Source organism: Molothrus aeneus, chromosome 22 (assembly GCF_037042795.1).
Source record: "Molothrus aeneus isolate 106 chromosome 22, BPBGC_Maene_1.0, whole genome shotgun sequence".
Taxonomy (NCBI): domain Eukaryota; kingdom Metazoa; phylum Chordata; class Aves; order Passeriformes; family Icteridae; genus Molothrus; species Molothrus aeneus.
In genome coordinates, this window is record NC_089667.1 from 1852458 (window position 1) to 1876445 (window position 23988).

Here is a 23988-nt window from a genome sequence, read left to right on the forward strand (position 1 = left end):
CAATTAAATGAGCTCACGGAAAACAAAGCAACAAATCAGCACGAAGAACATGCTCCTTCCCTGACACCTCCAGGGACAGGGCAGAGAGCAGAGCAGAGCAAAGCTCCCCACAGCTCGGGGCATTTGGAGCATGCAGCACTGACTGGAAAAGTTTCTCTCCAGCAATTTTTGGTTTTTTTCCCCCAGCTTATGCCTGGGGAAACTGATGGGCAGCAAATGAAATCCATGCATGGAGTTCACTGCTCAGCCTTGAGCATCTGCCAGGAACTGACTGCCTGCACACCCCATCCCATGGGAAATGCTGCCAGGTGCACCCCAAAGGTGACAAGGTTGTCACTGCAGGTGTTGGACCAAGGGAGAATCCCACACCTCCGGGTCAGGATGATCTCCTGGCCCTCCAAGTGAGGAGAACCGAGCCCCTGAGCAGCATCCCCACATCCCACATCCACCAAGAACAAGAGGCAGCCTGTCCTGCAGTGGGAGCAGCATTCCAGCTCCAGAGCACGGCACAGTGTGTTTAATCCAGCTAATGAATTCTGATGGAAGCCTGCTCTGATGTAATTCAAGGGGGAAGCTGAATGCCTTCATATTTTGAAGTGATTTTAAATCCAGAGGGTGATACAATTGTCTGTTATTACCAGATGCCTCCCTCTGTCACAGAAAAATCAGGCATTGAGAAGTTGTGTTCTGGGCTGGCTGCACTGCCCCTGGTCAGGGCACCTGGATTTTAGGGGGCTGATCCATCTCACCGAGCACAGAGATCCCAACTGAGGGATCACCCAACCCACTCTGAGCCTGTGGTCCTACCAGCCCATCCACTCCCAAAATTATCCAAAATCATGGCATGGTGATGGTGGGGTGGGAGAGCATCCTGTGCCCTTCCCACCCAGCTCCCTCAGACAGGGCTGTGGTTGCCAAGCAGCCCAACCCCATGCCAGAGCCAAGGCCACCAGCCTGCAAGGAAGCAGATAGGATTCAGAGTCTGGTGAGTGGGAAGGAGGATTATGCAAAGCAGCAGCATTTGGCAGAGCCAGAGCATCAGAGGCTTGAGTGAAAGGAGGAACTTGGTGCCATCATAAATCAGCAGCAGCTGGATTTACAGCCAAAGCCTCTCGATGCTCTTGACTGCACCCAGCCTGGTCACAGCTCCCACCCCAGCAGAAGCACCCCAAGGTCACCTTCACAGGCAGATCAGCAGCAGTCCCATCTGTCACTGCACCATCCAGGCTTGGCAGGGGCTGCTGAGCAGGGACCACCACCCCTGCCCACCTTGTTCTGCAAGAGAAGTTTGTTGGAATGGCTGAACAGCTCCAGGTGACTAATTCAGGATATCATTTGCCTGGGATTCACCCCAACAAGGAAGTTGGGCATGTGTGAGAGCTGGGAGCAGGGCAGGGGCTGACCTGCCACCCCGCTTGGTCAGGAGCACATCGGGGTGTCAGGAAGTGCTCAAGGGCAGGTTGGAACAACCTCCTCTGGTGGGAGATGTCTCTGCCCATGGTAGGGGATCAGGAATGAGATGGGTTTAAAAGTCTTTCCCAACCCAAATAATTCTGTGGTGTTCCTTTGTAATCAACACCAGGCAGAACCAGCCAGCCCAGGACTTCTGCAGTAAGCAAGGAGTTAAACAAAACTCTCCTGCCAAATCATTTTGAGTGCTTGGGAGAAAAGTTCAGATGGACTCGAGCAGACTGGAGGAGCCAAGGCCATCCTATCCTTTCATTCCTGAAGGCTTCCACCTCAGACTTCTCTTTTGTGTGAGCCGCCAGGACCGCACAAATAAATTGGCACCGAGGTGCTAAAAATAACCTCCACCAATAGCTCCATCATTTATATCCATAGCAACATTGCTTAGAGCCTTTTCCCTGCCTGTGGGCTGTCTCACACTCGGTGCTGAATGCCAAGCTGGAGATTGGCATCTTTCATAAGGAGCCAGAGCCTGGTGGAGAATCAAACACCAGCCCTGAATGCGAAGAGGCTGCAACTTCGTGCTATTATTTCTGGGCATGTTCATCTCACAAATAGTCTTTAGTCATCCACTATTATCACGATGATAAGCCTTCGACTCTGAACTCCTGAAGCAATAATAAAAGCCAAAGCCATTGGCATTTGTGCCATTTAAAATCCACTCGCCTTGGGGAAAATGATCCTTTTAATGATTATTAAGCCATTTTTCTCTAGCGTCACCCAGTCTTGGAGCACTTCCAGAATTTATAAGTAACGTACAACCATCAAAATGGAAAGGAGACAGTTCTTTTTATTACTGTTTAGGTCTGGCCTGCAGATCCCATCACTGCTCTTGCCTCTGCTGGCTTTGGAATCATCAGGTGGGCAGGAGCATCGATGGCCTCAGCAGGCTCCTCAGGCAAAGCAAGGAGTCACCTCCACTGAGACCCTTGGGAAAGCTGAGCTTTCAGCGATGGATAAACAAGAACTCACACCTTGGGATCGTGCCTAGAACAACATCTTGAGCATTTAGAGAGAAAAACACAACAAAGTGTCTTTTTTTTTTTTTCCTTCTTCGATCAAAAAGGGCAGAAGCTTCCACAGCCGTACTGCTGTGTCCATTACAGCAAAACAAGTCCTGACCTTCACGCCCAGCTCCTGCTATTCCTGATGTTGATGGCGGCTCCCTTCCAGTAGTAATTTCCTGAGCTGCCAGAACCGTGGTCACTGGTCAGTGAATTGTGCTTCAATGAGCTTGTTTTCCATCCGTCTCCCCTTGGAGCAGTGGAAGGAAGCAGGGACAGGGCTGTGCCTCAGTGGGGAGTGTGTGGGGAGTGTGCAAGTTTGGTGCAGGAAGGGGTTACTGGGACAGTTCCAAAAGGCAGCTGTATGTACAAATGCCCAAGAGTGAAGGATTTAGCATTTTGGTACATTTTTGTGCATTTATGAAATTTATACATGGGTGATTTGGATGAGAATCAGGCAGGAATACCCAGGCAAATCTTTCTTTCCACTTTACTCCAAATCCCTAAGACTGTTTTTTGAAGGAGCACATCAGGTGCAGGGCAGGGAGGTGGGGAAAATGGGAAAAAATCCACAAGGCTGTATTACTGATAAACCCAGTGACATACTCCAAACCAGGCGTGGCAACCCCAAGTGAACACCCAAAGTTCCAGAGCTGGAGCAGGGGGAGTTCTGACATCCCCTGCCACCCCTCTCTCCCTTGCCCTGCAGCCCAGTTGTTGCTGTTGTCTTTTCTGCCAGCAGCAAGCCACTCATGGAAATGCAAATTTGCTTTAATTAAGGAGGTTAATAAACAGCAATTAGGATCCCAGCTCTTGTGCTGCTCCCCTGGGGCCATCAGGGTTGTTAGAAGAGTGAGGGACACACCACATGCTCTCCTCTCCCATCCCTTTTCTCCCAAGCACAGGATGCTCACCAAGGCAGGACAAGGACATTTCCCATCCCAAGCTGGTGTTTGGCTCAGGAAGAGCCTTTCCCACCCTGTCTCCTTGGCTCCTTTCATGACCCACATGGCACAGGAGAGCCCAGCTGATGGGTGTTAAAGTTTTCCAGCAGAAACTTCTCCACCACATCTTCCTTAATGCCCTGGAGGGCAATTAGTTTAATGGTTGCTAATGAATCTGGGAGGGCACAGAAGAGGAACAGCAGGTGGGATGGGATCCTGCTTTGCTCCTGCAGCAAACTGCCCTTCTCAGAGGCCAGGCTCCCCAAGGAGATGGGAGAAGGACCCTTTACACCAGGGATGGGTGTACAGAGATGGGGGTGGTGGGGGTTTTGCAAAAACCCAGCAGAGCCCAAAGCCTCCACTCAATGTTCTCCATCACAGGAGGAGATGGGGCTGTTTCTCCATCCCTGCCCTTCAGACATGGACTCCAATATCCATTTGGGGCTCCCCTAACACTCCCCATCCCCAGCAGTCCCACGGGGTGCCAGCAGCCTTTCCTGTCTCCACAGGGCCCCCCATAATCTCCAGCACGCAGACCCAGCACGCCCTGCACGGCCAGAAGGGGCAGATCAAGTGCTTCATCCGCAGCACTCCACCGCCAGACCGGATCGTGAGTATCACCCTGGGCACAGGGGGTGCCTGCAGCACCTCGGGGAGCTGCCCCAGGCTCACCCCTGTCTCTCTTGGCAGGCTTGGTCCTGGAAGGAGAACGTTCTGGAATCTGGGACCTCGGGGCGCTACACGGTGGAGACGGTGAGCACAGATGAGGGGGTGATCTCCACGCTGACCATCAGCAACATCGTCCGTGCTGATTTCCAAACCATCTACAACTGCACGGCCTGGAACAGCTTTGGCTCCGACACAGAGATCATCCGGCTTAAGGAGCAAGGTGGGCACTGCTGGGGGCTGCTGGGGCTGGGGGCACTGGGAATTAGCACCTGGCTGGGCTCTGAGAGTGGGGACATGCTGTGAGGAGGTGCTCAGAGAGCTCTTGGGATGCCAGAGGAAATTAGGAAGGATGGTGACAAGGCTCCAGCTGTGCTAGCTGCAGGATTGCATCCTTAAGGCACGTGATCTTGGTAAAGGGGCAGGAGCAGGGGCAAACCCTGTAAAGTCTCTGCTTGGTAAGGTATTGCTGATTTTACCTGTCCTGCTAAAGCTGGAGGGCACGGGCTGATCCTGCACCCCTTACTCCCTGTCCCACAGTACAAGGTGATGTCACTGCCCAGGCTGGAGGATCATTTACAGCCTTGGAGAAAGAGGAGTGGCTGCTCCCAGCAGACCCCCCTGCTCCACGGTGATGGGGTGAGCAGAGGAAGGCGTTTGGACTGGTGGCAACTCTCCATCCTGGCCACCAGCCACAACGCCAGCATGTCCCACAGGGCTGGGCTCACACACCCAGCAATTCCCAGGGGATGGCCAGGGAAATTCCACAGCAGGGGCTCTCCACAGCAGGGGAGGGAGATGGCCTGTGTGAGGAATGCTTAGCTCCTGGAGGAACTCCAGTTCTCCTCTATTTTATTAAATGCCAGGGCAGGCAGGTGGATTGTTCTCATTAAGCCGTGATTTATAGGCAAGGCTGGCGTCCAGATTAAATCAGAGCTAAATGAACCCCTTAAAATTAGCCTTGGGCTTCTTCCAATGCAAACAGAGCCAGTGGTTTTTCCAGGTCGTCTGCCAGTCAGAGGCAGCGCTCGGCGGCGAGCCTGGGTCCCAGCAGAGGGGGCTGGACAGCCGAGCTCACACCCAGCGTCCCTGCAGGGCCACCAGGGGGGACAGCCCTGCCCCAGCCAGGGTGGCACAGGAGACAGCCCTGCCCCGGCCAGGGTGGCACAGGGGACACCGCAGGGTGACACAGGGGACAGCCCTGCCCCGGCCAGGGTGGCACAGGGGACACCGCAGGGTGACACAGGAGACAGCCCTGCCCCGGCCAGGGTGGCACAGGGGACAGCCCTGCCCAGATCAGGGTGGCACAGGGGACAGCCCTGCCTGGACAAGAGGACACCGCAGGGTGGCGCAGGGGACAGCCCTGCCCAGGCCAGGACACACTGCAGGGTGGCACAGGGGACACTGCAGGGTGACACAGGGGACAGCCCTGCCCAGATCAGGGTGGCACAGGGGACAGCCCTGCCTGGACAAGAGGATACCGCAGGGTGGCACAGGGGACAGTCCTGCCCGGGCCAGGGTGGCACAGGGGACACCGCAGGGTGACACAGGGGACAGCCCTGCCCCGGCCAGGGTGGCACAGGGGACACCGCAGGGTGACACAGGGGACAGCCCTGCCCCGGCCAGGGTGGCACAGGGGACACCGCAGGGTGGCACAGGGGACAGCCCTGCCCTGGCCAGGGTGGCACAGGGGACACCGCAGGGTGGCACAGGGGACAGCCCTGCCCAGATCAGGGTGGCACAGGGGACAGCCCTGCCCAGGCTAGGAGACACTGCAGGGTGGCACAGGGGACACTGCAGGGTGGCACAGAGGACAGCCCTGCCCAGATCAGGGTGGCACAGGGGACAGCGCTGCCCCGGCCAGGGGACACCGCAGGGTGGCACAGGGGACAGCCCTGCCCGAGCCAGGGTGGCACAGGGGACAGCCCTGCCCAGGCCAGGAGACACTGCAGGGTGGCACAGGGGACACTGCAGGGTGGCACAGGGGACACTGCAGGGTCCCCTTCACAGGGCCAGCCCCCGAGCAGGCAGAGCAGAGCAGAGCAAAGGGCTGAGCGCTCAGGAAGGCTGCGGTGGGCGCGTGGGCTGTGCAAGGCTGTGGACACTTGCTTTATTTTCAAACAGGTACGGAAATGAAATCAGGAGCTGGTATTCAAGCAGGTATGGAAATCATGAGCTGACGGTGAACGTGAATTGTCCCCAGCCACCACCACACCTGAGGGCCCAGCGTCCTCCTCCTGGCCCGGCAGCTTTCCCCAGGGCAGGCAGGGCAGGCAGGGGTGCAGGGAAGCTGCAGGGCAGTGACTGGGGCAGGACTGGGGAGCTGGAGTGGTCCAGTCCCCCTGTGCCACTGACCCACTCTGGAAACCAGCAGTTTCTTTGCCCCAGTTCCCCAGTCACTGGAAGGGGGATGCTGTTTCTCAGCCATGTTTAAAATGTTGCAGAAGTCCCACAGAGTGTGACTTTGGGACAAAAATGGAGGGAAAAGTACATGTTTCCAGGGTCATTTGCAGACATCAGCTTGGTTCAGCATAGTGGGAGAGTGATGGCCAGCATCCATTGGCACCAGAGCAGGTTTGGATGGATCTTGGGGCAGATCTGCAGGAGGTGCTGCCCTTGTGGTTCCTCTTCCTGTGCCCCAGAGCAGGATTCCTGGGGGAGCCAGCAATCTGCCCCTCCCTCAGCTCACCCAGCCCTACAGGAGTTTAGCATCCCCCCCATTCTGTCACTGCCTCTTTGCAGTTTCCTTTATCCCAGCCCAGGAGAGCCCTGGAGATTTTTCCCACCCCATTCCCTGCATGGTTCTTCATCATCTTCATCCCCATCACCACCTGCTTCTCTCTGAGCTCTGCCCTGCAGATCCCATTCCCCAGAGCTGAGAGCCAGCCAGGCTCCTGCCTCTCCAGCCCCTTGCTCCATATTCCCCTTGGAAGGCCAAAAAAATCCCATGAGGAGCTGCCACTGTTGGCAGGAGCACTGCCTAGCAGGCGGCCTCAGAAATTCCTGGTTTCTTTGTGCCATGGCCCAGCTGCTGGGCTGGAGGATGCTGATTTTAGGGTGAGCTTCTTGGGGCAGCTGGACCCAGCTGCAGCCCCTGTTCCCTGAGCTCCAGCAGAGGACTGAAGGGATTTTCACCAGCTGGGCACTCCCAGAGGTTTGGTGATGGATTGGTTCAGGGCCACTTGAGTCGTGTCACCAGTGGCCCAGCTTGAGTGACATGTGACACATCAAGGGACCAGCAGCCCTAGCAGGAAATCCATGAGCAAGCAACAAAGTGAGAAACATCAGTTCTGTTTTGATCAAGTGTGAGCAGAGCCTAAACTCAATCAGCACCACATGTTTATCACCTGCAGTTCCCAAATTAGGGCTCAGGACCCAGGAGCTCCACAGCCATGGCTTAAGGGTACCTTGAAGTGGCTTTAGAACCCTCCTGTCCCACTTGGGATAGGGATAACAAACAAGGAAGATACCCTTTGCTGACCACACAGGGGATGCTGGTGGAATGAGAACTGCCCCCAGTCCCACCAGTAGGGGAGTGTCCCCCTTGGGAAGGATGGAAGGCACAGGTGGGATCTGTGCTCTCAGGTCCAGGATGAAATTCGTGCCCACCCCCAGCCCCACACCTGTGGGCAATGGGAAATTGTTCCTGTATCACCCGGTCAAGTGACAACTCCTGGGCTTTGCTTCTCAGCTGGGTCACCCCTGTGTCCCCAGGGTCCAGCAGCATCCATGTCCCCATCTGCACAGACTCTGAGGAGAACCACCTCTCTGCATACATTTTTCCATAAATTCATCCCACCCATTTCCCAGGCAAGGCCTCCAAGAAGGAAACACCTTCCAAGGAGCTGTCCAGGAAAGTTGTGAGGACACACTCACCCACCTTATCTGGCCATCCCAGACAGGGTTATCCCTCTTTTGGTTCACAAGATCCTACAGAGTGTTTAGAAAGAGAGGAATGGGGACCTAGAGATACCTGCAGCTTTAGGGGAGAGGGTCTTTGGGATGCAGCTTTATCATCCTAGCCAAGGAAGGCAATTTGTGGTACCCACAGCTGTGGTGTCCTACAGTGTGAGTGCTGCCCATTGCTGCCCCTCCTTAATCCAACCCAACACTCACTGCAAAGTCAGAGCTGTGCCTGGAGGAACTGGAGAGAGAGAGCAGGGGGATAAAAAGGCTTTGGGGCTCCAAATCTGACCCCCTCACCATAAATGTGATTTCCCATTCCACCCTCCCCACGCCTCACAAGCTGCTGTCAGGGCCTGCGTAGATAAATCAGCTTTGCTGGCTGAGCCACAGCCCAAAATCCCCACCAGGAATTTGGTGACAGAGTTCTTGTAGGCAGAAGGATGTGAGGGTGCTCTGCCTCCCCCAGACCCTGCCCACACATCCCACCCCACAGTGCTCAACCCCAGCATGGGCCATCCCTCCTGTCCCAGTCTTTGTAGCACCCTCAGGAATTTTGGAAGGATGACAGTTGATAAGCCACAGGAGAAGGCAGGAAATTGGGATATAAAATAGGGAGGGGCTGTGAATGATGACTTGGGTTAAGTCATCCATCAGCCTGCTCAGATGTCATTTCTCTTTCTTTATAATACTAACACACAATCTTCTTTTGCACTTCATCCTTTAGAGAAGCTCATGCATTAACCTGCAGGGCATTAACAAAGCAGCTGCTAATCCGCTCCTCTGGCTCCCCCCTCCTCTCCTCCCAGGGTAAACTGAGGCACAGAACGAGCAGGGTTGTACAAACTGCAGCATCCCACGGGCAGCCCGTGCCCACATCACCACGCAGGGATGGGGGAGCAGGGAAGGAGGCCCCAAAACCCTCCCTGGGCTCATCACTGAGCCTCTTACCAGTAGCCAGGGGTGGGTCCCTGGGGGAAAAGGCTCCTCTGTGACCTTCAGCCCGCTTCACGCTTGCTCTCCTTGCTCTTGCAGAGTCGGTGCCCATGGCAGTGATCATCGGGGTGGCCGTGGGGGCCGGCGTGGCGTTCCTGGTGCTGATGGCCACCATCGTCGCCTTCTGCTGCGCCCGCTCCCAGAGGAGTAAGTGTCACCTACTGGAATATCACCAATATTGTGTATGGAATGTGCCTTGGCTTGTCTGGCCCTGCTGCTGAACCAAACAGCGGCACTGTGGTGTTTCACCCCACAGACACTTTTGCCTGGCTGGGTGTGTGGTGTTTCACCCCACAGACACTTTTGGCTGCTGGGTCTGTGGTGTTTCACCCCACAGACACTTTTGGCTGCTGGGTGTGTGGTGTTTCACCCCTCAGACACTCTTTCCTGGCTGGGTGCTGCAGCTGGGCACTGCAGACAAGTCCAGGCCTGCAGGAGCTCTGGTGGTGCTGGGATGGAGCTTCCCCCCATAACAGGGGCTGCTCCTCAGGTTTCCCTCTGTGGAGAAGCTTTAAGGCAATGGTGAAGGAAAGGAGTCGGTTCTGATGGAGGGTTTGGATCCAGAGCTTTATTCTGGCCCTCAGGCCTCTGAATGCAGCACCAGCTCCCACAGAACTCCCTGAGCCCGTGGCTGCTGCTCCTTTGAACCCCGGGGAGAGGGGCAGGGAAGGGGCAGGGAGGCACCAAGCAGGGACAGGAGGGGAGGGACAAAGGGACAAAGGACACCTGGATGGCCCAATGCCCCCAGGGACAGAGGGCATCCGTTGGATCTGCCAATCACTGATGCCCTTCTGGAATGCCAGGACTGACAGACAGTGCTGGGAGGGGTCAGGGAGGGGAAAGGAGAGGTGACTGACACACCTGGCAGGGAATCTGCAGGGGAGGGACCCAGGGTTCTGAGGTAAACCCTGAAATCACAATGGAACAGTCACCCCCAACTCGCTGCACCCCTTTGGAAGGGCTGGAGGGAGAACTCTGGGGAGAGGGTGAATTGAGCGGAGCAGGGAGAAATCAGAGCCTGAATTTACTGACACAATTTACTGAATTTACTTCTCTGCACAAGCTGCTTCTCCTGTTGGTCTACCAAGTGTTTGCTGCAAACAGCAGCCCTGTGGGAAAAGGGAAGGGTTTATGGAAGACATGCCAGGGTAACTGCTGATCCCTGTTAGCAGCTCAGGAGGTGTGCAGGGGACCTCTTAATCTCTCCCTTGGAGGAATCCTGAGGTACAAGAAGGAGAAGCATCCTCACTGTGCCACATCAGTGCTTAAAAACCCTCCACAGTTCTGCTTCTGTTTTAATTCCAATTTTCCTGATATGAATATTCCTGGCAGGAATGACAGCCAGCAGAGGGGTTTTTCATGGGACTTGTGCATTCTGGAGTCTGGCTGCAGTGGGAATACAAGTTAAAGTGACATTAGAGAAGCAGGTACAGGAGGAGGAGAGGGAAGCAGTGCAGCATTGTCTGGCCTCATTAAAAAGACACTGGGAAATTAAAGGAGGATTGTTGGCTCCGTGAAAAGGCACCAAAGCAGGAGGGAGAAGAGTGTGATTGTCTGGAGCATTCCAAGCCTCTGGGGAGAGGAGGAGATCCTTGGCGCTGCTCCCGGCGCGCCAGACGCGTGGTGCGGATTCCGGGATGCCAAACTCCTCACGTGGGTGCCAGAAAACCCAGTTGTTGTTCTTTTATTTTTCCCCCCTTGATGGTTTACAAAGCCATCAAAGACACCAGGCTGCTCCTGGATTCAGTAAGGACACACGACCCCCCACTGCAGAAATGTGTTTAATTTTCCGTGTGATAATGATGCCTCTCCCTGTTTTATCCCATTTTTTTTGAACTCCCACAGCCTCTATTAGCAAGAATTAATGAATTAAGTAGGGGAAGCCATTTATCTTGCTTTTTGGGGAAGGATTGCTGATGGACAGCACCCAAGACCAGGCCAGTGTGATGTCATTTGGCAGCAAGAGACAATGCAAGCACCTGAAGGAAGCAGGGCCAAGCTGTGTTCCCATGTCCATGGGCAGTTTTTTCCCCATGCCACATCCTTCAGAGAAACAGAGAGCGTGTGGTTCATTATTTCCCTCTCGTTTGATGGAACCAGATGGTGCAGGGCTCTTTACAGGCCACACAATTTCACAGGAATGCCATGACAACAGATCCCAGACGTGGTGGAAACGCTAGGATTTAGACCCTCACAAGCTGGAGGCATGCAAGGATGGGCTGCTCTTCAAGGGGAAAGCCAAGAGGGGACAAGGCTATCCCAGCCAAATGCCTTGTGTTATTTATCCCATTGATAAATCAGGAAAAAGAGGAATTTTCCTCACCAGGGCTGGGAGGATAGGTTCTGGAAAGAAGGCACTGGGGACATGGTGGCAGGGTTTGAAGTCCCTTTTCTCTGCTGTGTTTCTGATGCTATCCTGTTCAGAAAAGGGTTTTGGGTCTCCAATACACCACAGGCTGCTGGGTCTGGGAGTGTTCCCTGCTCTGCTGCTCCCCTGGCAGTGTGGTTCCCTGGGGAGAGGTCAGCAGCCTCCCCAGGCCAGGGCAGGGTCCCTGTGCTCCCGACAAGGCTTCTTTGCCACTTCACTTGGGATCAGAATAAGTAAGAGATCATGTAGCTATGATATTTTCCGAAAAATCCCTTTGCTAGGATTTTTCTCCTGAGAAGCTGAGAGGCCTCAGGAACAAAATGTAAACAATGGTCATCTGCTGCTGTGGAATGCAACAGGTGCATCTGGGATTGGTCTTATGTGGTTGTTTCTAATTAATGGCCAATCACAGTCTGGCTGTTTCAGACTGTCTTGGTCAGTCACAGGATTTTGTTATCATTCCATTCTTCTTGCTTGCTAGCCTTCTGATGAAATCCTTTCTTCTATTCTTTCACTATAGTTTTAATATAATATATATATATCATAAAATAATAAATCAAGCCTTCTGAAACATGGAGTCAAGATCCTCATCTCTTCTCTCTTCCTGGGACCCCTGTGAACACCACCACAAGATCAGCCAAGAGATCAGTGAAGATCCCTGCCCTGATCTCTCTTCCCTCCCCAAAACCTTGTGGGAAGGGGAGAACCAGACCCAGCTGGGGACAGCAGCAAATCCAGAGTGCAGGTGGGATTCCCCAGCCTGAGTTCCATGCATGGGGTGCTGGTGGCACTGAGGCCACCCAGTTCCCCTTTACCTGGCTCCAAAAGCCACTGGAAGCTGCCAAAACAATCTCTCCTTGGGTTTGGGAGAACTGGGAGCACCAGCAGCTGCCCCAGAGCCCAGTGACAATCAAGGTGCAGAACCCTGCAGGGAAGGACTTGGATGTGCCAGGTGGATGGGCTTTCACCCCAGTTTTGAGGTGCTGATGGCAGCTGAATGCTGTGGCCACTGTCTCTGGTGGCAGGAGGGTGGGAACACCAGGCTGAAAGGTGAGGAAAGGAATTTCATCACTGTTAGTGATGTGCAATGTGCAGAGTTATTACACAGATCAGCTCAGGAATGATGGGATTGACAGAGCACTTGGACAGCAGGAGAAGGACTCATTTCCTGCCAGGATGACTGCAGATTCCTCTCCCAAGACAAATACTGGAGCATTGTGCCATCATTTATAACAACAACCCGGTGCAGGCTGCAGGCACTGTTGTGTCAGGGGGACACAGCGACCCAGAGTAACTCTGGAGAAGGAAAGGAATCTCCTGCCCCAGCCACTGACCACAACTAACAGCAATGGAGGAGGCAATTCCTGACCATGTTTTGGGAAAATGCAGAAAAAAAAAAAAAAAAAAAAAGGACCAGGTGCAGACACACTGAGCCTGGAGGCTCTGGAAAAGAAAAAAAATTTACTGTGCATCTGTTGTTACTGTTGTTATATCTTCAGTGACTTAACGGCCCAGAGTTATTTGAGGGGGAACACTCCTGGGAGAGGAGCTGCAAGATACTGATTAGCATCTCCTTGTGATTAAAGACAGAGGCTCCAGCACCAGGAACGTGGTCCCAGCTGGACAACATTAAAAAAAGAAGCTGTAGTAAGTTCCCAGTGCAAGGCTTTGCCTTGTGCCCTGAGACTTGGCGAGGTGTGGAGGACAGGGGATGCTGGGAGAGATGAATTCAAGGACAGAGCTTCGAGCTGGTGTCAGTTGCATCATTCAGTTTGGTTTAGAGATAAAACTCCCGGGGAGTCCAGCCTTTTCTGGACTGATCCCCACAATCCTGGCTTGGCAGGGCGCTGCTGGATCCGTCAGCTGGAGGTAGATCTGACAAACCGGTGGTTCAAGGCAGTTTTTGGGTCTGGGAGGGCTGGCACAGCCATCCCGGGAGGTGAGAGCCAGGCCCGTGGCTGGGGGACAGCTTCAAAGCTGTCGAGGTCTCGCTGCTCAGATTTGCCTCCATCTCTGCTTCTCATCTCGGCTTTGTGCCGCCGCTCTGCTCCCGCTGCTCCGCGCTTTCCTCCTGCTGGAATGACTTGTTCAAAGCACGCCTGACACCTTCAGGGAAGGCAGGGAGTTTCTCCAGGAATGTTGCTGTCTTCTCTCATTGTCATTTCCAGGCTGCTTGGAGATGATAAAGCTGTCCCTGGCTACATCTGTGCTCATGGCTTGGCCTTTTCCATGTGTTGTCTGCACCCCGGACTGGGGGAGGCTTTTCTCAGGGGTTCCCAGAGCCTGGGCAGAGCTGGTCCATCCCTCAGGAGCAGTATTTCCTATGGATCAGCAGGCTGGACAATGACTTCACTGCCTGTGGGAGCAGTTCTGCTACAGCCCAGCCCCTGGTAACAGCACCGTGTGAAAAACGCCAATCACTTGGTTTTAAAATTTTAAAAGTTTAATAGTAATGAAATGGTTATAAAAGTAGTAATACAATTAAAGTAATAATAATTTGGATAATTTGAATTAGGACAATATGAGACAATAGAGACCAAGAGTTCCAGATGTCCGGGTACCTTTTTCTGGGCAGCACGAGCCCAAAAAAGGCCCCACGTTAACAAAGGATTAACCCTTAAAAGCAACAGCCTGTTGCATATTCATACACCTCATCCATGATGCATGAATTCCATTCAAACACAGGATTCTGTCTGGGCAGTGTCAGCTTCTTCCTCTGAATCCTGACAGCGCCTTCGAGGTGGGAAGAAGTTCGTTTCTTCTGATAATGGGGCAATAAATTCTCTTTCTCTGAAAGATTCAGGTGTCCTGTGGCTGCTATCTCAGTGTGAGTCCTTTCTTTAAAAAAGTATCCTACATAGCATCGTTTCTATTTTAACATTTTTAATAACCTAAAACTATATTGAACACACTACTTAAGAGAATTAATACAGCATTACTTTCTAACACAACACATATAATATTCATTTTAATATTTGCGAAAAGCCAATCATAAAATACATGCATTTTTCACAACCGTGAGCTCCAAAAGGAATTCCTGTAGGAATAATCTGAGCTGTCCATACCTTCTGGCAACACAAATATTGCTCCTCCAGCTCTCCAGTGGGCTCGCTGAGCCGGGTTTATTTTCTCAGGTGCTGCGGGGATTCCTCTGTGATGTCCCTGCCGAAGCTCGGACTCAGCCCCTTGTCCCTCTCCCTCTTTTGGCAGATCTCAAGGGTGTGGTGTCTGCCAAGAACGATATCCGCGTGGAGATCGTGCACAAGGAACCGGCCTCGGGCAGGGAGGCGGAGGAGCACCCGACCATCAAGCAGCTGATGGTAAGGAATTCCTTCCCTCCCCAGGCGATTGCTCCGGGCAAGGTTTGATGGTAACAAACCCAGACACGTGTCGTTCAGCCCCCTAATAACCACTCGAGGCAAAGATGCTCTTCCAAAAATGCTGTTCTCGAGATCCACGTTCTCTTGCCATAAAAACTCCTCGAGTGAAACTTGGCTAACGAGGAGGGAGAGCTGCTAAGGGTTTATTGCCGGGCTAATTGCGAAGCAAATTTGCCACCTCGCACCTGGAAAGCTGCAGAGGGCAGGGCGAGCACGGGGTGATAACGAGCTTATCACCCAGCGGGGCAGTGCCCAGGGCAAGCACGGGGCCGGGTGTGAGGCCGGCTGCCCCTGGGTCTGTAACACCGGGGAGCTGTCACCCTCCCGAGGCCACCGCCTTCACCCGAGGGGACCGACGGACACGGGCAGGGCAAGAGGTGGATGGCTGAGAGCCGGGAAACGCAGCTTGAGCATCCTCACCACTCTGTGCGCTGTGGTCACTGTTCTCTGTGGCTCAGCCCCAGTCTGCCTTGGCTTTCACTTGCTGGTGACAAATAGAAGCTGAAAAATGGCAAAGAATCCTGAAAAAAAAAAAAAAAAAGAGATAAAAGAGCAGATGGGAAAGGGGGAAGGGATTGAAGAAGCCAGTGGCTGCTTTCTAGGCTGCTGGGTGGTTTTTTTCCTCCTCTAAATCTCAATTTTTGGGCAGCACTTGTATGTCCTGCCTGCAAAAGCTGTTCCATGAATGCTTGGTGGGAAGGCAAAGCTGATCATCGTAGAGTGGGTGGAATTGCTCGCTGCAATTGTCAGGATTGCCAGAGTATTTGGACAGCCAGGGAGCCTCCAAACAATGAGGCAGAAGGAGGTGGAGATCTGGCAACTTATCCCAGCACCACTGGGGTTCCTGTGCACAACCCTTCGTTCCCAGCAGGGCTTTGCCCTGAGAAATCTGCAAGTCCATGGTGGGATTTGCAAGGCTAGAAGGACAGAGGAGGCTGGGGTTGGGTTTGGAACAATCTGCTGGGATGAAGGGAAATGAGAAGTTTTCTCCCCATGGGACCCTGTACATCATCTGTGGGATCAGCACTTCCAAGCCCAGGTCTGGCTCCCACAGGGGCATCTGGGATCAACCCAAATCCCACTCCAGACCATAACTGGAAACACACACAAAGCCTCAGCAGAATGGAACATTTCCCACTCTGAGTGAACAAGGAAGAGGATGGTGGTGGGAGCTCAAGCACAGCATCTTGGAAGCCATCCTGGGCACTTTCTTAGGTTATTTGCAGGAGCCAGGGGGTGATTTCACATCAGCTTGGGCCTTGGTGAGGCTGGGAGCAGAGCTGTGCTGGGCACGTTGCAATGAGGATTCTGGCAGGGTGGAAATGGTGCAGAAAAAATGACAATATTTGTTTGAGAGCTGGGAAAAAATGCCTTACAGGGAGAGGTTGTGGAGCTCCTCTGGTTAATCAGCCAGGCTGGTGAGAGGTGGTTTGGTCACGGCATAGTGGAACTGTGTAAGTGCAAACAGGGTTCACACTTAAAGCTGAGCACTTTCAGATGTGACACAGCAGAGACTCCCAGTCTGGCTGGACTGGAGGAGGGCAATTCTTCCCTTTCCTGGCCAAATCCACGCATTTTTCCTGAAAATAGAGCAGTTGGAAATGACATCATTGGATCAGTGCCGTTCAGGAGCTGGAAGAGACGGTCCATGATCTCTGACCCTGGTGCTGGCAGGGTTTGGGACAGCTGGGACATCCTACCTGCAGGGAGAAGGCATCAAAGCCCCTTCCCCTGCCTGGATCAGAGCCTCCCCACCCTCATCTACCCTCAGCAAGCACGTTCCTAGGAAATACTCCCCAATTCCTTCTCTCCACAGAGTCTGAGGAGACCCCCCTGCCTCTGTCCCTCATCCCCATCCTTGCTGTGTCCAACAGCTGGTGTGGGCATCCTCCTCCAGCCATCAGACACCCAGCCTTGGATGCCAAACAGTTCCTGATAAAATGTCCCAACTTTGTCAATGAAATGAAGGATCAAGTTAAAAACTCCTCCTTGCTGATGGGCAGCAATGAGACCTCTTTAGCAGGAGGAGGCGGGCAGTGCCCAGCACCTCCCTCCCCTCGCCCCGGGATTTTCCAGCTCTCCCCCCTCCCAGTGCCAGCATTATTCCCTCTGCTTCCCCATTTGCCTTCTGCGAGCGTCCTGTGAGATCTCCATCCCGTGGGATGATCTCGCCCTCACGGTGTCCATCGCACCCTGCAGTTCAATATCTGTGAGCGTCAGTGCCGCACTCGGGCTCGGGATCATTAACGGGGATGTTAACGAGGAGCAGCCACGCTGGCAAACAGCTCCTCGCTGCTCTCCATCCCAACCCCATCCCAGCCCCTGACTCCAGCACAGCCGGAGCTGCTCCTGCTGAATTTCAGGCTCCTCAGCGCCGTGGTTGTGCCTTTGTGCTCGGTCCCCCGTGTCCCACTCTGCCGCAGGTGCCAGCGGGACTCTCCGTCCCCACAAACGCTGTCTTGTCATTCTCCAGCCATCTGTGACCTCGGCAGCTCACCGTGCTTTTCACGAGTAATTATTCATGCATCTATAAACTCATTAACACCTTAAGATACGCGTCACGCTGGCTGATTTGCCTATGTTCACATTGCCTCAGCGGCGTTCCACCCCCTGCTCCGAGAGCTGTTCTGCCAGGCGGTGCCTACGGGCAGGGAAAAGGCTGCCAGCTCCAGTGGCTGCAGGCAAAGGAGCCCGGTAAAGGGTTCGATCCTGGGGAAAATAAACCGCAACAGCCGCGTTCTCCCTGCTGTGGGACGCATTGCACGGGCACGGCAGCTGTGAGGAGGAAGATGATGAGTATGGTCAGCCCCGGCGTGGCACTGCCTCCCCCCTCCCTCAGCACGGCTGGGTTTATCCCTGGCTGATGGGACCCCGTGCCTCCCCACCTGTGAAATGGGGCCGATAATCCCAAAGGAGCCATCCCCACTGCCATGAGCAGAGAGAGACGATCCCAAAGTGACAGGGAGGCAAGGGAATCACAGAGATCTCCTGCCCTGGATCATTCCTCACTTCTGGATCATTCATGCCCCACTGCGGCCAGGCAGATTCAGGCATCACCTGTGGTTCATATTTGGAGTGGGACAGTCAAAATAATCAATCCAGTGATAGGTTTGTCTTTTCCTGTCTCCTTTAACCCTCCGCTCCAAGGGCCGTTCTCAGTTCGTTCACAGCCTTCACAGGTATCAGCACCAGACACCTTTTCCAGACAGGTGGAAGAGGAAAAATCAAAGAAGCAGAATTTCCATTCTGGGTGATTTTCCTTCCTACCTGCAGCCCAGTGGACGCGGCATCCCTTTCTCTGCCCCTTCCTCTGCCCCTTTCTCTGCCCCTTTCTCTGCCCCTTTTTCTGCCCCTTTCTCTGCCTTCCCCCGTGCCCGCGGGCCGGGACGTGTTCCATGTGCCCACCCCGGGAAGCACGGGCAGCCCTGAGCTGTCAGAGCGGGTCTGAACTGGGCAGAACTGCGTCTCCACAACATCCAGCCTCGGCCGGGGGGCTCGGGGAGCATCCCTCCCTCACAGCCGGCCCCTCCAGCGGCACCAGCCCATCCCAAAGCAGGATTGTGGGGAGAGGTGGGACAAGGCGGGCAGCTTCTCCTGTGGTGGCCACCAACATCACTGGGCGACCGACGCCAGAGCCGGTGTTTGAAGTGATAAAGCTTCATGGAGCTGGGAATTCCCAGAGGGGTTCTTTATTCATGGGTTTGTTCCCTCCCTGGGAGCAGAGGAACTCGCTGCTCGAGAATCGCCATCAACATCCCTCACCCTGGTAACGTCTGGCCCGCACAAGTGGCAGCCGGGTGGCATCCAATTACCCACCCAGCCGGAAATATTGTCATTAAACCTGGAGCGAGGCGGGGGGAGGCACTTGCAGCCCGCCGGCTCTGGAGGAACCTGAAGCAGCATTTTAAAAAACATATTGTGTCCACTAATGAAAGCCAAGAATTTAATATCCTGTCGGATTCTCCATCTCAGAGGCTTCGTTTGGTGGCGTGAAACGCGGGAGAGCTCCGCACCAGCAGAGCGGGGGTTCGGCATTGCCCGCTGCTCCCGGCGCTGGGGGAGCCCGGGGAGGCGCTTTGCTCTGCCCCGGGGCGGGGGGAGCCAGTTAAAGTTGTCTTTCACAGTCAGTGGGGACCTAAGGTCACGAAGGAACAGTGCCCCTGTCACTCCCTGATTACAGGAATCCTTTGAAGGATCCAAAATCCCCAGCCATGAGCTGGAGTGGAGAGCATCTTGAATAAAAGTTAACACTGGGTTTTAGGAGACTTCTTGGGTCAAATGGCATGCCCATCTGAAGGTCAGGAGATCTCCTCTGAAAATTAATCCCACAGGCTGCAAACACAAAATGTTACCATTCACTGCCAGCCTGGAGCTCTCTGTTGCTGTGAGCACTGATCCAGGGAAACTGCACTCACAATTATTTCATCTGTTCATGCAAGGGCTCAGTTTTTCCCCGAGTGCAGTTATTGTCAGCTACATTTTGCCTTGCTGGGTGTGTATTTGCTAAAACATGCTACATTCTGTCAGACTGTCCTGCTCTGAGCCTCTCTTTATGCTTCCCTCCATGAGCACTGCCAAAAGGAGATCTTCAGGCTTGAAAATTGCAGTTTGAAATCTTCCATGAATTTGTTTATCTCTGTACTTTGGGGTACAGAGGGGATGCCTCAGGACCTGGAGGGGGTCCCTGCCTTCTGCAGCGGGGGAAACTGAGGCAGTGACACTCAGGGGTGCAGTTTGTCACATCCCTGCTGACCCAGGAGCAGGGTTTGGACACGGGCAGGGCTTTGCAGTGCCCGCTGTTCTGGGCAGGGGAGAGCTGCTGGCCCCTGGCAGTGCCAGGCAGGATGAGGTCCTGGCAGGGGGAATGGTGGCACTCACAGCCGGGTGTACCCCCAGCCATCAGGCCCGGAGCATTTTGGTGCTGTCACCTGGCTGGAGAAAGGACGGCTCTGGAAAAACGTCCAGGAATGACACTGGGCTATCCCATGCAAGGGCTCTCAGACATCTCTGGTCTCTTTTTCCATCTATTTCCCTCTCCCCCTCCATAATCCACGTTAATATTGGTGATGGAGTGAACTTGAGCATATTGGTGCTGTCACCTGGCTGGAGAAAGGATGGCACTGGAAAAAATACCAGGAATTCCACTGGGGCATCCCATGCCAGGACTCTCAGACATCTCTTTTTCCATCTATTTTCCTCTCCCCCTTCATAATCCCCATTAATATTGGTGATGGAGTGAACATGAGTTAAGGTCGGTCCTTTCCCGGTGTTGACTCAGTGATGACAAAGAGGAAATCACACTAACGAGGATCCCACCGCCCACTAATTAACGGTATTAATAAAGTTGACGTTAATGACCGGCTGTAATGGGGGAGTTGAAGGTTCGGTGATGTGGTGGCGCTTTGTGGACCTCACGTGGAGACTCCCTGCGGTCCCCAAATCCACGGGGTGCAGCCGAATTCAGAGAGGACAGGGGACAAGCAGGGTCCCCACGGAGCGCAGGGAGCATCCCAGTACCTGGATCATTCCCACCATCACTTCAATGGCTTAAATAAAATAAATGGCTTAAATAAAATGGCTTCAAACACCCCATCAAACCTGACATCATTAATTCCAGGGAGGTTTGGTCACAGTGGCATTGTTCCTTTGGTTCCCACCTCCCTTCTGCCCTCTCCATCTCTGGATCTGCCCTCTCCATCTCTGGCCCTGCGTCAACCACGCCAACACACACACACACAAAAAAAAAAAAAAAAAACCACAAAAAACCACAAAAAACCACCAAACCAAATCCAAGAAGAAGTGGTTTTTGCTTTTCATTCCGAGCTGGGACCTGTTAAACCCTTCCGATAGGGTTAACAGCCCCAGTCTGCCTTTGCAGAGATGCTTTAGAGAATCGAGGGGGTCGCCGGGGTTGGCAGAGCAAAAAAAAAAAACCTCCACGTCCCATTTTAGCTGCACTCGTTTAATCCTCGGCGACACTTGTATTTATCCTGGTAAATCAATGGCTGATACAGGCTTTCTTTTCCCTAGGAAAACTCAGGTACTTTAATTTATTGCCTTTAACAGCCACATCAAAGGCTTTCGGGAGATGAACAGCAAGTGCCGCGGGGTGAATTTCCACAGCCACTTACCATCTTAAAGAGGAGAGAATTTGGGCAATAAAAGGGGATTTTGGGGCTGCTGTGGGGCTGTGATCCCAGAGAAGCCGGGCTGGAGGCGTCGGGCGAATACGGGAGAAGCTAAAAAAAGGCAACTGAGGAATTGGTTGATAATTATCCTGCTTCCTGCACAGCCCCGCGTGCTGAAGGAAGGGTAATTAAAGCTGTGGTGTAATTAATGTGCACCTTGCCCCTCCTCTCCGCCTCCCCCCGGTCACAGCCAGCCTTCAAAGGAAAACTAATAAGGCGGCCAAGTTCAGCTGAGGAGGAAAGGATGAAAAGAAGGGGAACAAAAAAAAAAAAACCAAAAAAAAAAAAAAAACCAAACAAAAAAAAACCAAAAACAAAAACCAGGCGATTTTGGGGGTGTTGCTTTGGGCAGGCGGGTGCAGCCCCAGCCCTCATCTCGGTAAATAATTCGTTTTCTGCATCAGCCTGCCTTTTTCTGTCCTAAACAGGGAAAAACAATCTGTAACCCAGGGAATTGTGTGGCTTTGGGGCATCCGCCCTCGGACACCACTGGGGCACCCCATGGCAAGTCCTTGAACCCGGCTGGTGGCAACTTCCCAGTGCCCCGGGGCTGGTGATGGATGCGGGGCTCACCCCCATGGCCTTGGGGCGATGGGGATCGGGGGTCGGGCGGTGCTGGATGCTGACCCTGCCTCCTCTCCTAGATGGACCGGGGGGAGTTCCAGCAGGACTCGGTGCTGAAGCAGCTCGAGGTGCTCAAGGAGGAGGAGAAGGAGTTTCAAAACCTGAAGGTGGGTTGGATCCTGGGGCCTGATTCTGTCCCCAGCGAGAGATGGGGTCAGAGCCCCCCGTCACTCCTGGCAGAGGGGCTGCACCCGGGGAGCTGGGGACCCTCCCCGTGCCCACCACCGGGCAGAGCCTCACCCAGCACTGCTGCTGCCAGGCTGTCTGTCCTTGGGCTGTGTCGCCGGTGGTGGCCTGTCCCAGAGGGCTGTCCCTGTGCAGGGAGAGAGGCTCTGGCATGTTTTGTGGCCCCAGCAGCTTTTAAAGCTAACACAAAGGTCTGGTGTCAGGACAGTGGCATGCAAGGGGCACTTGTATCTCCATCTGGAGAGGGCTGAGCAGATTGGAATTCACTGGTGGCACAAGAGGACATTGCTGCATGGTTTGGTGGTTGAGGTGTCCTCCAAAGGGGGGCTATGAAAATGGGGAAGGGTCTGGAGGGTTCATATGAGGAGTGGCTGAGGTGACTTGGCTTGCTCAGCCTAGAGGAGACCAAGGGGAGACTCATCAGGGTCTGCAGCTTCTTCCTGAGGGACAGCTCTAACCTCTGCTCTCTGTGACCAGCACCAGGACCTGAGAGACCAACTGGAGCTGTACCAGGGGAGGGTTAGGTTGGGTATCAGGTAAAGGTTCTTGCCCAGACAGTGCTGGGCACTGCCCAGGCTCCCCAGGGAATGGGCACGGCCCCGAGGCTGCCTGAACTCCAGGAGGCACAGAGAGTGGGTGGGATTGTGGGGGTGTCTGTGCAGGGCCAGGAGTTGGACTGGATGGTCCTTGTGGGTCTCTTCCAGCTCAGCATATTCCATGGTTGTGATAAGTCTCGCTTGTCCCGGGTGGATGGGCAGGGTGGGCACCCCAAATGCCCAGGGAGGTACCCAGAGAGGCCACCACCAACCTGCCCCGCTTCTCCCACCCCCCAGGACCCCACCAACGGCTACTACAGCGTGAACACCTTCAAGGAGCACCACTCCACCCCCACCATCTCGCTGTCGGGCTGCCCGGCTGACCTGCGCCCGGCGGGCAAGCAGCGGGTGCCCACGGGCATGTCCTTCACCAACATCTACAGCACCCTGAGCGGGCAGAGCCGCCTCTACGACTACAGCCAGCGCTTCGTGCTGGGCATGGGCAGCAGCTCCATCGAGCTGTGCGAGCGCGAGTTCCAGCGTGGCTCCATGAGCGACAGCAGCTCCTTCCTCGACACCCAGTGCGACAGCAGCATCAGCAGCAGCGGCAAGCAGGACGGCTACGTGCAGTTCGACAAGGCCAGCAAGGCCTCCGCGTCCTCCTCCCACCACTCCCAGTCGTCTTCCCAAAACTCAGACCCCAGCCGGCCCCTGCAGAGGCGGATGCAGACGCACGTTTGAGCCCCTCGGGGACGCTCGGGACCCTCCCGTGGGCGCCGTGCTCTGCTCGGACAGCGGCACCGCCGGCAGCGGCGCTGGGAGCAGCCGGATCCAGGCCCCTGGAGCAGGGCTGGGGCAGGGGACCGGCCGAGCATCCCCCTCCCTGGCACACGCTAAGCACAACCCCGCCGAGGACGCGCTGAGCCCCGGGGAGCCGCTCCCTCGGCGGGGCTGGGGACGGCCCCGGCCCCACCGCGCCCCCACAGCCGCTCGCCTCCGCTTCCCGCTGCCCCCTGCCCCCGGCTCCTCCCTTCCCTTCGTGGTGTTCGGTGTCCATACTTATAGAGTCCGTGTCGGGGGGTCGGGGGGTCCCGCCATGGGGACGGGAGGTGGGGACGGCGGTGGGACAGGGACTCCCCGGGAAGGGCCTCTCCGCTGTATCGCGGCACCGCGGTCAATACAAGAGGTGTTTCTCGTGGCACGCCTGGGCTGATGGCCACCCCGCGGGGACATCGGCTTCCCTGGCACTCCGCCCCAGCACACACCTGGCCTGGAGCCTGGCTGTGCCATGGCCTCCTGGGGCAGGCCCCATGGGGCAGAAATGGCCGGTGGTGGAGGGAAACTGAGGCACGGGGCAGCTGGGACCCCACAAGCCCAGCGTGGGAACCAGGAGATGGGGCATCACAAACAGGTAAGGGGACACAATGACATGGGGACAGGCGACCTTCCCTGCATCTCACAGCCCCAAAACTCCCTCACACCCCCCCCCACCATGCCCCAGGAGCACCCAGCCCATCCCAGCCTCACAAGGACTTTATTGGGTGCCAACATGAGCCCCAACACCCCCATCCATGGGTCCCCCCAACACCTGCAGCCCCACGGGGGCAGAGGGGACCCTACACCAGCAGGGACAAGGCACCAGGTCAACCCCTCCATGGTGGGGGACATCCCAGATGCCCACCCCTGGAGCCAAGCACACACCAGCCCACCCAAGGCCCCTTGTCCC

General features: G+C 54.9%; 1 protein-coding gene across 3 annotated transcripts in view; it reads left to right on the forward strand.

Moving 5' to 3' along the window:
* Positions 1-23463, forward strand: part of KIRREL3 (kirre like nephrin family adhesion molecule 3) — a 401566-nt gene extending 378103 nt beyond the window's left edge. For 2 of the 3 annotated variants that reach the window (XM_066564579.1, XM_066564581.1), the window contains 7 exons: positions 3925-4025; positions 4106-4304; positions 6206-6241; positions 9020-9127; positions 14559-14668; positions 21561-21647; positions 22560-23463. In XM_066564579.1, the coding sequence (XP_066420676.1) occupies positions 3925-4025; positions 4106-4304; positions 6206-6241; positions 9020-9127; positions 14559-14668; positions 21561-21647; positions 22560-23003 (1085 nt within the window). In that variant the 3' untranslated portion in view covers positions 23004-23463. The remainder of the gene's footprint in view (positions 1-3924; positions 4026-4105; positions 4305-6205; positions 6242-9019; positions 9128-14558; positions 14669-21560; positions 21648-22559) is intronic. The other variant, XM_066564580.1, reaches the window with a different exon arrangement.
* The last annotated feature ends 525 nt before the right edge of the window (positions 23464-23988 follow it).